The following is a 14,066-nucleotide window of genomic DNA, read 5'->3' on the forward strand; positions in this document are numbered from 1 at the left end:
CAATATGTGACCCATCAGCTGACTTGCCCGGCAGAATGGTATGGATACGGAGCGGGGGGAGGGGGCATTTCAACAGCAGGCGTGTTGCTCACGGTTAAGTCAGTGCTCAACATTGTCCTGAATTTCATATGATCTATTGCTAAAGTATCTAGAACAGTTGGGAGATGGTATGGCGTCCTTAAGTACGAACAGGCCCACTTGTGAAGCTAGGTAATGAATGGGAAGGGAGGGAAGCATGACCCCCCCCCGTTTCCCCTATCTTGCCTACACTGCACACAGTGGGCCAAGCAGTGGACTGTGCAGACAGAAGCCGTTGGGGGCGGGTATGGAGTCCACCCAGCCCCCTGCTCTGTCTTCTGTTGACATTCCCCTTTTGGCCCGGCTGGAGATAAATCAGTCCGGGGCTCTTAAAGCCAGAGGCCATAAACTGGAGCCCTCTGCACCAAACCCCTGGTGGAAAATCTGCCGGCTCCGATTATTATTGCAGCTGTATGCTGAAGCTGGACCTTGTGTGGAAAGCATACATTTTTTGAATGCTTTCAAATGGCCTGTCCTTAGTGTCTCGTGTGTACATTAGACCCATGAAACGAGATTTTTTTTTTTTTGGGGGGGGGGGGGGGTCCATTTTCTACTTAGTTTCTAACGCTTTTTCAAAGAGATTCTCAAAACCTTTGGATTTTTAATGTGAGCTGAGCTAATAGAAACCTTCAATTGGCCAAATGTCATTTACTATCAGAGGTGGTGAGGGAAGGTGGTGACAGTGGCCACTGAACTGAGAAAACACATTTATATTCGTGGTGTAATTAAAGATCTCCTCCCTGGAGTCTAGGGGAATGAGGCAGATGAGTGATTGGTCTGGTGGACTTTGCTGGTTGCCAGGCTGCGATGAGGAAGGTTTTCTTTTGCACAAACCTGGCTCCACCTTACCCAGGGAGATAGCATCAGCATACTAAAAGACAATCAATGAAATAGGGAAGAGAAAAAGATCTGGTTTAATCAGTGATTTGAAGTCTATTAGTTTGAATTGTCATATTGTCATAAATTAATGTGTATGCCATGATATGTTGCATACACCCTCCCTATTAACTCCCAAGTGTTTTGCTAATGGTCCACTTTGAAATCCGGGGGGGAAAAAACACTCCCCATTCAGTATGATGGAGATTGTGTGTGTGTGTGTGTGTGTGTGTGTGTGTGTGTGTGTGTGTGTGTGTGTGTGTGTGTGAAATAGTGACAAATATGATCTATAATAGCTGTAAATCAACATGTTCCTAGAGTTGCACTCCCTCTCTGAACATTTCTTTTCCATAGCAACAATCCTGGTGCTCCCCTAGAGTTAGCATGTGGTGACCTTGAAAATCCACCCACTCTCTGGAATGACTAAGTGTGTTTATGTACAGTGTCGTAATTGACCATTCTCACCCCCATCTCTCTCTCTTTCTCTCTCTCTCTCTCTCTCTGTTATTCACTCACTCAATCTCTCCCTCCACACACACCCCACCCAACTCACAGAAGGAGCGTCTTTCCAAACGAGTGTTATTTGGAATGTTGGTAGCCATGTTTAGGTTATGCTGACCAGATGGCTTGGAGGCTCCCGCTGAGGGTGTGGGTGGGTGTGGATGACTCCCTTGGCAGCACTCTGCCACTCCTAAATCCTCTGCCTTCCCACCCCTGCAATGTTGCTCAGCATGGAGGGCAAATATAGGGACTCAATGTAAATGAAAACAACCACTCAGACCATGACGTCCAGTGGTATGAGTAGGGGCAGGACCATGGCAGACTGTCAGCTCCATCTTCTCCTCTCCTCAAGAGGAGGTGAAGCATTTCTACTGGAGTAATGTGTTACATCAATTGACATGAGACGATTTTTTTTAGCAAATGTTGAATCCAAAGGTTTACTAATAATAATTACAAAAGTTGTTTCACATAGCAAAAGAAATCCAAACTGAGTCTCCTACATAAATGCCATTTTTCATGTGTAAGACATTTACTCTTCACATAAGACATGCACATTTCTCGTATCCACATAAATCCGATTGGCCGGCGTTCCTCTGTGGTCATTTACTACCCCAATACATAATTGATGTGATGCAGTCTGCACAAATAGAAATGGGGAAAATCCTGATGCAGTAAAAAGGTGACAGATGATGTGGTGGGATGGGTATAGTATAAAGACAATGGAGTCTTGCCATTTCCCCCCAGACAATTTGAAATTACACACAGTCCGTGTTGAGTCTTCTTCAATGTGAGAAATATTTGATCTTCCAATCATGCATTTTACAGGGAATACAAGTCATCCATGTAAGCGAAAGAGGGAGGAAGAACTTGTGGTTTGAGATAAGAACCCAAGTGTTTTGGGCCCGGATGTAGAGTTTGAGTACATTTCACAGTGACATGTGGACTGCGATTCCTTCGTAATGATCCACCTGGATAGACTCTCCCAGGCAGAAGCTCATTTGTACAGTCAGTCAGGCATCACAACATTATTTCCCTCCCATCAATCCAGCTCATGTTCTGCCCTCAGTAAGATAAATACAGCTCAGTCTCCGGGAATAGTTTAGACTGAGACACGAGGAGCCCCAGTGGAAATAATCTTAATGATCACTTGGCTCACCTAACATCACTTCAAATATTTATGACCGAGCATTCATTTCACAGGAAGCCAGAATACAGAAAACAGGAGAAACAAACACAAATAATTAATCTATACATATTAAGACTATCATCTTCATTATGACATTTATGATTATTTAATAAATTAAAACAAACATTCATACAAAATAAATAAAAAATGAGAATCAGCTCTTAATCAAACAGTTCTATGAACATAAACATAACATGTTCTATGGCACCAATATGGAATTGATTTGCACATAAGTCACAGTATACATTTTAATGCTTTGTTCCTCCTTTACAGATAAAACAATGACTTAAAAAAAACCTACACTTGCAGCATCAATTAATCTAACGATTGTGAAGATAGTTGGGGGAAGAATTTATTATTTTGCACTGAATGTGGTGGTATGGTATGCGCAAACTGTACCTTCTGAAACTTGTTTTACACAGCTCTTATATTTCTGTGGTGAGATAACAAGTATATTAGTTCATGGACTAAAGCCAAATTGCATATTAACCTAAAGAATCTGAAACAATTTGTCTTACTATTTTCCCTGCTCTGTGTGAATCACATTAAAAACATCTTTCAGAACATCACCGGAAAAACATAATACTGAGGCATTGAGGCATTTAACACCCATTGTTATCTTGTTCTGTATAATGAAACATAAACCTCAATAAACAACACAGAGATTGATCTATACGGTACACTAAAGCAAATAGATTTTGTTTTCAGAAATCAGACCCCATACTATGTAATTATACGTTGGAGCAACACAATCATGCAACAGTACTTCATGCTGAGAAAAAATACTGACTCTATTTGTACTGTCTGATAGAGCACACTAAATAACGACTGTCATTGTAAATGTAAAGTTGTAACTATCTCTTTAGTCACAAAAATCACTTGGACTGTGCCTAATAATCTGATGCATACCCCAATTGTTATGGTGTTTCTGATTCAGGCAATTAATGTCCAAATATTTAAACGTGCAAAGGCACCCAAACTGCCAGTTACCAATGCTGAAACGGAATATTGTTCTTTCGCAACATGCGAATAAGGGTAATGGTTTAAGCAGTTCCACTCGGAGTGCAGCGTTAAGTATACACCGCATAATCACCGCTCCCCTGCTCCTCGAGGGAGCATTGAGCCCGCTCTCTCCAAATGAGAGCCATAGTATAACAGTATACCAGGCGTCTGACAGCTCTGTTTAGGTTGGAGTCGGTGGAGATATACACACGGCAGATGGCCACTCTTACTTGGAGAGAGAGAGCAGTCTGGCTGCAGAGGGAAGACCATCTTGATGACTTGTAAGCAACTCTGATTAGTCTATTTCATTTCTGTACAAACTCTCCATAAAACAGGAGATTTAAAACTACCTTTCGCACATTTTCTTAAGCTATCCGAAGAAAAGACAGATGTTTTCACATTTAAATCTTATCTTTTGACAATAAAACTATATATGAAGAATGTTTATTTAACAATCCTGTATTAAGTTTCAAAATAAATAAATATAGCCCCGACTAAAGTCAAAGAATAGCCAATACTTTGGCATGCTTATAAACTCTCTTAGGGCATCCCAAAGACAGCACAAGTCTGGGATAAAAATGGCAAACAATGTACAATGTTCATCAGCAGCTTTCGAATCCAGACTACAAAATGGTGGCACTGAAGATGGTCTCTTGCATCCTGAGATGTTCCATTTCCACAAACAAAACGGTTTGTTACCTTTGCCAATGGGGCGTTGATGGTTGACAGGTTGTTTTCTTGTCAGTAGATTGAATCTGTCAGCCCTTAGAGACTCAAACAATCATCAAGGCCTCAGGATTTCCCAGAGCACAAGGCCACTAATTCAACGCCCCTGAGTCCACGCTGGCTAGGTCTGCTTGTTCCCATGTAGGAGTGGGATGATGTACACGGAGATGTCATCTCCAGAGCCAAGGCGGTCGTTAGCTATCCTCCAGCCTCTGTCTCGAAGCACTCCTCTTGCTCTCATCACCAGATCCTGAGCTGCCATGGTATACCTGGGAAACACATTTAAAAAATAACAGCACATCACCACACAGTTTATGTGTGAATAAAATAAAATGAAATAAAGCATCATTTTGAGTGAGGGAAGATCTGATTATGTGTCTCTCTACAAAAATGTACTGTCACTTTCTTTTTTAATTCACAGATAAAGCAAAGAGTACAGTATTCGCAGTAGTAATGTCATTCACTGTGTTGGAGGAAACTTGCCTGTTCTGATCATCTGGGTCACAGTTACCAAGGAAACAGGTGACAGCCTCAGCCACATCCTCGTTGGAGAGGACATCCCACAGGCCATCGGTTGCCAGTATCAACACGTCATCCGTTCCATGCTCAAACTGGGTGAGGGGATACACCTTCACCTTTGAAAAGGTCAGTTATTTCGAAGATGTGAGGGAATTGAAGCAGCCTTTGTGAAAGGGCATACAGTGTCTACAAAGTGTCAGGAAAATCCAAGACATTTCAAGCTTGGGTTGGATATTTTTACACATATCCCTGTTTCTATTTCTAGTGAAGTCCTGCTTTGTTGATCAATGAGAATGTAATGGACGGGGACATCAACTTTGTAATGAAGCCAATAGTATTCAGCTACACCTAAATAAACAACATTAATAATTGAAGATACCTGACTGCTTTTGAAAGTTTGGAAAAAAATGGTTTCTTTTTTTTACCGGTTATTAACAAAAAATCATAAAGCTCATCAATGGACTATGTCATGCATCTCCATATAACTCGTTTGCATTCCTCTATACCGTATTCAGAGTCCCTAAGGTGGGTGTGATCCGTTACCTCACAGGAATGGCAATTACGCCTTCTGCCATGACCTCTTTTCTGCTTGGCTGGCACTTGCTTCACCCGTAAGTGATGGCAGCGACCACAAACACGGCCACTATTTCATCCCCTGCATTGCCCCACCCCACCCCCCCCCCCCCCTCCACTCATGAGCCTCCCACTCTACCCAAGTCACCTTCACACAGGCAGAGCCATTGATTTTTCCCTCGCTACAGTGACACGCTGCCACAAACACTGAAATGGATGCCTTGCGCTGACAAAGTGCTTGTCAGCTCTGCGACGCGCGGCAGTTCCCCTCCTGCTATGGAAAGTGCCGCCACACCCCGGGGGGGATAAAGAGCCCGTGGAGCTTCTCTGATAAGCTGTGGAGACAACTTGTGCAGAGCAACACCTACTCCGACTGGGGAGGATTTTTTTTTTATCACCTACACACATCACAGAAGAACTCACAGTCTCTAGCCCCCTGTTCTGAGTTGCAAACTTTTCAACAGCATGCACTACAAGTCGACACTCTGACCCCTAGTTCAACCGTCGCGATCCACATCTTATTACCGCGCCATACAGTCGCACAGTGAAAGCATATTTAGAGAGAGCTGCACAGAGATATAACGCGGGATGGCTCAGGGAGAGAAGTTCAAAGGCACGGAAAGAGTGAGAGAGAGAGAGAAAGAGAGAGAGAGAGAGAAGTGTCTATGCATAAATCCGAGAAGAGACTCGACTGCAGGCTGAACTGTGACTGAACTCAGAGCAGAGTGAATAAAAGATCAAGAGAGCTGTTGGAGAAATCAGACCCACGGTGATTGGGAACGCACAGCCTGACTGTGCAGCTCGTGGTCGGGAAGGGTGATGGTCTGGGAGGGCGACTGGGCGTGTGGGGGGTTGGGGGGGGGGCATTCCGTTCGTGGAATTTTTGATTAAAGGCAGATTAAAAGGAGGTCACTTTCAAGAAGTAAGTGGATGGGTTTGTCTAAGTCCGCACAATTACTGCGTCTCAAGTGTTGATACACAATGCTATACTTACTCAGTCACCACATTGTCATAATATTAATCATCTCACGGTGGCCCTTGAGGCCCAGAGACATTCAGACACCTGTTATATGTAATAACACATGCCGAATAACATTGCCTTCTCCATTTCATTAAACAATAATGTGCATCACATCAAGTTTATACTGTAGATTATACTGAACTTGTATTTGGATTTAATGTCTGCATATAACGGTCACAATTAAGAGGACAATTTATTTTTAGGTTTTATTTAACTCCTATTCCTAGTTCGGTCTGCCCACGGTAATAAGAAAACTTCTTTGTATTTTGCTTTGATGCTGAGACCAAGTGGACTGAACATGAAGATGTCTGGGGTGGGAGGCAGACAGACAGGAAGGAAGGAAAAGTCAGAACACTTTTTTTAGGGAATATTAAATGTGTTGCTTCAGAGTCAGATTGCAGAGGTTGTGCTTTGCACCCAGGCATTGTGAGCAAGATAAGGGCAAGCAATTGCCTAGTAAGCCTAAGCTCAGCTCTTTGTGACAAGTTATTCTGGCTTACTCTCCAAAACTCGGGCACAACAAACTAGACCCCTAGCCTTTGCGGCTTTCTGAAGTTCTCTCCTGAATCTACAGTACGTCTGTCTTCTTTGATATCGTCCGATGATGATGATGATGTCCAGAACAGGTCTGGATTAAAGCTAATCGCTCCCACCCACACTCAGACCAAATTCTGTGGTCTCCAGTTGTATGTTATGATATAGGTCTGGCCCTCTAGGGTTCTATATACATATCAATAGGTCTGGCTCCATGAGACCAGCTGCCATTACAAACAGATCTTTATGTATAATGTATGTGGCGGTACACTGAAGTGAGCGCAGTACCTCTGGACAGCAGGAGAGGAAAGGTTTGATGTAGATGTTGGAGTCGTGCACTTTCAGGTCATGGTCGCCGAAGCCCCGGGTCACACCGATAGTAGCCAGTACACGTGCCTGAGTGGAACACACACATGTGGCAAATGAATGTAGGCACACAGTCCAAGTTTGACATTTAATTCCACTCTACCAGGATTAAGGTTGACCAACATGACCTTTGTGTTGGCTGCTAACGCAGTGGACATGCCTGTCTGATCACTTTGTGTCTTAGGACTCCACCGAGATGGTTCCAGGGTTCCAGTTTCTCATGTGGGTCTCATGGGTAGAGCCTTAATTGATCTAACATGCCCGCTTTGTCAACATGTTCTTGTCAGAGAAAAACGATACAGGTGCATGAAAATGCTTGTTTTTACTTTTTTTGGTGAGTAGACACCAAAGGCTCCGTGGTAACCACAACTTACAGCAAACCAACAACATCTGGAGAGTTCTGAAGTGGTATGCACAGCTCTACTGCAGTGTTTACGCAAATCTTTAACCCTGTGCTTTCACTCACTTTCTGTTACGGATGGATGTGCATACAAATCCCGAATAAAAATATTACATAATATCTTAAATATATTTTCAGATAAAAACAATTCAACAAAAATGCCACACTGACTATTACGAGAACTTCATGAGAAACAATCAATCATGATACCACTAGAGGTGATAGGACTGAACTGTGGCATTTAAGTCTGTGCTAGATCTGACTGAAACCAAAACTCTAATGATCTCTTTGCATGATCCATTATGGGAACTCAAAAGCCATATTAGGGATAATTTGTGGCACTTGCGCATAGCATGAAGGACATAACATATGCACGGCCTCATGGATGAGTCTCCACCATATGCTCCATATATATTTATAAGATTTCATAAATTATGTCATTTTTGATATAAATATAAAATTACTTCCTGAAATATGCTACCATATAAATTCAAGATTGAATTACAGCAAGATGAAAAGCTGCACAAAGAAACATTTACACAAGATATCTGTAATCTAACACAAGTGTCACCCCATTAAAAAACAAGTTTCCCAGCTGTCTGCCTATACGGTGTCATCCCTCAGTGCTGCAGCCCCTTAGAAGCCGCCCTCATTTGCACACTGCCTGAAATGTACCTCCTGATTCCTCTTTTTTCCCCTCTCTGTCTGCATACATCTGAAACAGCTGTCTACCGCCGAGGCGCACTGGTCTACTTGAAATGGAATCATAAAAGTGGTGTGCGGGAGAGGGGGGGGGGGGGGGGGAGGAATCGGGAGGAGTGCACATCGAGGAGTGCTGGAACCACTACCGAGGAGGAGATAGATGTGGGAGTCTTTCGAAGTGCTGGCTGGCGCTCCTCGGGCAGACGAGGAGAAATATCTGGGGATTAATCGTTAGGCCCAGCAGCGAGCATTTTCTTTTTTTTCTTCATATTATTTTCAGCCCCCCCCCCCCCCCCCCCCCCCCCCCCCTCTTAGCCAGGCTTTGAAGTGCCTCCGCCGCCAGTCTGACGCGAAGCCCACTGTCTCCATCGGCATCTCGCCATTCATCTCTCCGCATGACTTTAAAAAGATGGGCGTGATGAAGAGGGCATTTTCAAACACGCCCGTTTTATTAAGGAGGGCAGGTAAAAGCCAGTGCTCCCTCAGGTCAAATTTCACCTTCTCACTGGACGCCGCACACTCGCTTTGAGTGCTTCCTCTTGATCCTCCGGCCCAGTCAACAAACCTCTTATACTCGACACAAACAGCAAAGACTTGCAGTCAAACAAAACCTTAATAGTCATGATCATCAACAAACATTTTACAGAGAAATAAATAGATACAGTATGTAATATCTATTCACAGACATTAAGTACTAAAACACATGTTTCATATGCTTGTAACTGAAAGGGTAGGCTATATTATTTAAGTTATGAATAGAACATGGTCTTTATTGGGGCTGCAGTCTGTAAGAGAGCGACTGTAAATGTCAGAAGCTGACGAATGGCAATTACTGGACCTTAGTCTCAGTCAAATACCCCGCAAGGCCACTGGAATCATTCTGTCAGTAGGGCGCCATTTCTTACCTTCTTCCCCTCCCCGTATATTAAAGGAAACTTCAGGTCGTCGTCTTCTACGGTTTTATATGCCCTGCACAGAAGAGAGGAGACTGTAATGGGTTTTTGCTTTATGGCAGACACACATGCTCCCGGGAAATCGCTCCACGGCTTCACAAGAAGGTGAGAGATTGATCTCTGGAGGAGTAGGGTTCCACAAAGCCTTTGTATTGGAGAAGCCATGTTGACTATTCTACTACAATAGAAAGAAAAACCAGTGGCACTGGCAGCTACAGTCGAGGATTGTAAGGACTCTGTTGAATGCATGATGTTCATCACTTGGCTGTGTGTGTGCAGACTAATAAGTTTAAGGTAGAGATGAAAAAACAAAGACAAACTTTTCAGTTTGTCTTAAGGTAAACAGACCTGCTTAACCTGTATTCCACACAGTACTACTTAAAGAAGGAATATCTTTTTTATTGTTTTGTAATGTATGTTTTTGTAGATGCATACTACCTGTAAGTGTGCTGCCTGCAAAGGGAACATTATTTCATGATATCTGTGGAATACTGTGGAAAGCACAGGTCAGTTTACTGAGAACTAGGGACCTGTGATGTAAGCTCGTTGTGCAACTAACAGACGTGCAATGTAGCGACATGCAGGGCGGGTATAGTAATTGCTCAGTGGAATCTTTAAGCCCACTCCAATGGTGAATTATTCAGCAGTCACCAACTGGGAGTACATGTTGAAACGGTGCATACAGAAACAGCTCCTTATATAGCCAAAGGAGATATATATATATACAGTATATATGAGACGCAAGTTGACATAGCATGTGACCGCTAAACAGCATTCTTTGTGTAAAAATCAAATACGTTGCTGTCAAGAAAGCTAACTGAAGGTATCAGACATTCACCACGAGAGTGAGAGTTTTCCAAATGTGTGGCATGAGACATTTTCTTTGCAGTCTTGTCACAAGGGGGGAATAAGTGGAGCTTTGGAGAGAAATGTGCGGATAAATGCCTGCTTCCACTGCGAGGTGCCCAAATGCCTGCTTCCACCGCGAGGTGCCCATATGCTCTCTCACCAGGTGCTGTTTCGCACTCAGCATTTTCAGGCTGCAGGAGCCGCAGTCGTGGCAGGAAGCTCGGTCCCAGAGCACACACAGAGGCCCACTCTTGGGTCGTGCTCAACACAGGATCCAGGCTCCACCTCGAGAGCGTCTGGGACTCTGACAATATGTTCAGCTACTGAACTGAATTATTGTCCCCACCCTGTATGGTACTGATATACAAAGGATGCACAAAAATCAGCATTCAAATGAGCCGCTTGTTGAGCTAGACAAGCAAGCAAACTGACAAAAGCATAGTGTCTGTTACAAGTACAATACTAGTAATTCACACTGTTTGTTCAGGCCATACAGTTGGATGGGCTGAAAATCCTTCTAACTGTGTCATTCCCCTGATTACCTGGCTGTCATGCATTTGAATTAGTTTCTTAGCTGACAATTCAGCACATAATAATAATGTTGCTGAATCTAACAAATGATGTGGAATGGCATTGGTAAAACAAACTGTAATATAATATTGCAAATACAGTGTTTCCTGCAACAGTAATTAACAGGCTGCAGGCAAATTGTTAGTGTAACTAGAGATATATTTTTAAATACATTCAAGTTTGAGGCTTATATCATAATTTCCCGATACTAACCATGGTTAATACACGGGGGGTGGGCTATACAGTACATGGGAATGCATGTCTTTTCCTCATTCTTCTTTATGATCACTCACAGCACAATCTGGTTCTGATTCATTGGGCAATCGGGATTTGTGGTTATTACAGTGCATGAAAATGCACTGTACTGTTCTTCCTAGGCTTCAACTTCTTATTATTACAGTGCATGAAAATGCACTGTACTGTTCTTCCTATTCTTCTTATTACAGTGCATGAAAATGCACTGTACTGTTCTTCCTCGGTCTTCTTCTTCTTCTTCTTCTTATTACAGTGCATGAAAATGCACTGTACTGTTATTCCAAGTCTTCTTATTACAGTGCATGAAAATGCACTGTACTGTTCTTCCTAGGTTTCTTATTATTCCAACTTCTTCTAACGCTCGCTATTCAGCTTGAATCGTTTAACGTAGAAACTTGATTCAAACTTTGCTACGTAGGTCTTACTAAGGAGACCTGTGCAATGTATTTTTCAACTTTGTAACTTTTATACTTTTTAAACTATAAATTAAAAACTATTAAAAATTTCCCCATAGACTTAACATTGCTCATTATGACATCACGGCAGCAATTAGAATGTTACGCCAGGTGGCCAGTCCAGGTGCAGCAGCTCTCTCTCTCTCTCAGGCATTAAACAAACACTGGCTCTCTTGAGACTACATTTTCTGTTCCCCTGTATCAACTGTATCAACATAAGTCTTCCTAATTCCATCCAACTTTCTATCCATTCATCTTCTTCAAACCATTTACTCATCCACCCATTCTAAACTATCAACTATCAACTGCCTATCAACATCAATTAGACGCTCTACATTCAACTTTTAAACAATCTACTGTGTCTCAGGCTGGCTCTCTTAAGACTAGCCAGTTAAATTGATTACACCTGTATCTGTATCCACTACTCTCAGTAGAGAGCTGTGTCTCTCCATTCTACAAGAATATAAGGCACATTCCATCCAACATTCTATCCATTCATCTTCTTCAGACCATTCACTCATCCACCCATTAAACTGTCTATCAACATCCATTAAACAATCTGTCTATCAACATCCATTAAACTCTCTGTCTATCAACATTAATTAGACTATCTACATTCAACTTTTAAATTATTTACTCTGTCTCAGGCTTTAGGAGTACACTGGCTCTCTTAAGACTAGCCAGTTAAATTGATTACACCTGTGTCAACTACTCTCAGAGAGCTGTATCAGTGTCTCTCTTAACAAGAATATAAGGCACATTCCATCCAACCTTCTATCCATTCATCTTCTTCAGACCATTCACTCATCCACCCATTAAACTGTCAATCAATATCTATTAAACAATCTGCCTATCAACATCCATTAAACATTCTGTCTATCAACATTAATTAGACTATATACAACTTTTAAAGTATTTACTGTGGGTCCCTCTCAAGCAGCGTTTATATGTCCTGTTTCACTACTTCCTCTGTCCACAACTGTTTCAAAATAAAGGTCCTCACTGCAATAATACACTATTAAATCATTTAACCACTGAAACTACTCAACTATTGAACTGTTTAACCATTCTAACTGTCAGTTATCATCCACTATGCCTCCAGTCAACTTCATGAAACCTCCATGTACCTAGCAACCAACATAGCAACTGTTAAAATTAAGTGTTTATGACCGTTTCCATAATAACCAACATGATTATACTGCAGTAACTTCTTGTTTCCTGATAGTGGCCACCATGGATACCCTAGCAACAAATGTTTCAAAATAAAAATCCTCACTAGCAAGTTAGCTAGTTAGCATTGTTAGCATTGTTAGCATAGTTAGCATTTTTAGCATAACTGCAAAAAATCATCAACTAAGTTAGCTAATCAACCTGGTTAGCATTGTTAGCAAATTTAGCATTTTTAGCATAGTTAGCATTACTGCTAGAAATCATCGGTTAAGTTAGCTAATCAACCTGGTTAGCATTGTTAGTAATGTTAGCATTGCTAGCATAATAAGCATTTTTAGCGTAACTGCTAGAAATCATTAGCTAAGTTAGCTAATCAACATTTTAACATGAATAGAAATCATTAGTTAAGTTAGAACTGGAACGTTGCATCTTTAAACTGTCTACATTCACACTATCAACTCTCTGTAAACTATGCAACCACCATGTTTACCCTAGCTACACCTTAGTAACCATATCTACATTATCTATCTATTTTTGCATTTTCATGCACTGGTAATTCCTTGGAATTGCATTTCTAGTTAAACTTCTTCTTCTAACGCAGCCAATTCAGCTTTAACCATTTAACGTAGAAACTTCATTCAAACGTTGTTGCGTAGGTCTTGCTCATGCCATGTCTGCTTTGTATTTTTCAACTTTGTAACTTTTATACTTTTTAAACAATGAATTAAAAAACGATTTCCCCATAGATTTAACATTGAGCTATTTCCCCATAGACTTAACATTGCTCATTGTGACATCACGGCAGCAATTAGAATCTTAGGCCAGGTGGCCGGCCACCTGGGCACCAACTGTCAGTTTCTCTGGCTTTAAAAATACAATCTCTCTGAAGACTACATATTCTGTTCCCCTGTATCCTCTGCGCACAACAGTATCAAAATAAGTTCTCCTAATTCCATCCAACTTTATATCCATTCATCTTCTTCAAACCATTCACTCATCCACCCATTCTAAACAGTCTGCTTATCAACATCAATAAGACGCTCTACATTCAACTTTTAAACAATCTACTCTGTCTCAGGCTGGCTCTCTTAAGACTAGCCAGTTAAATTGATTACACCTGTATCTGTATCCACTACTCTCAGTAGAGAGCTGTGTCTCTCCATTCTACAAGAATATAAGGCACATTCCATCCAACATTCTATCCATTCATCTTCTTCAGACCATTCACTCATCCACCCATTAAACTGTCTATCAACATCTATTAAACAATCTGTCTATCAACATCCATTAAACTCTCTGTCTATCAACATTAATTAGACTATCTACATTC

General features: G+C 41.7%; 1 protein-coding gene across 1 annotated transcript in view; it reads right to left on the bottom strand.

Moving 5' to 3' along the window:
- Nucleotides 1–1,862: 1,862 nt before the first annotated feature.
- The window catches only part of ppm1h (protein phosphatase, Mg2+/Mn2+ dependent, 1H), a 37,783-nt gene continuing 25,579 nt past the window's right edge, over nucleotides 1,863–14,066 (bottom strand). Inside the window, exons 7-10 of the mRNA XM_062547347.1 lie at nucleotides 9,390–9,453; nucleotides 7,305–7,412; nucleotides 4,853–5,004; nucleotides 1,863–4,638 (exon numbers count right to left, since the gene is read on the bottom strand). Coding sequence (XP_062403331.1) covers nucleotides 4,491–4,638; nucleotides 4,853–5,004; nucleotides 7,305–7,412; nucleotides 9,390–9,453 — 472 coding nt within the window. The 3' untranslated portion in view covers nucleotides 1,863–4,490. The remainder of the gene's footprint in view (nucleotides 4,639–4,852; nucleotides 5,005–7,304; nucleotides 7,413–9,389; nucleotides 9,454–14,066) is intronic.

This window comes from Sardina pilchardus, chromosome 10, assembly GCF_963854185.1.
Source record: "Sardina pilchardus chromosome 10, fSarPil1.1, whole genome shotgun sequence".
Taxonomy (NCBI): Eukaryota; Metazoa; Chordata; class Actinopteri; order Clupeiformes; family Clupeidae; genus Sardina; species Sardina pilchardus.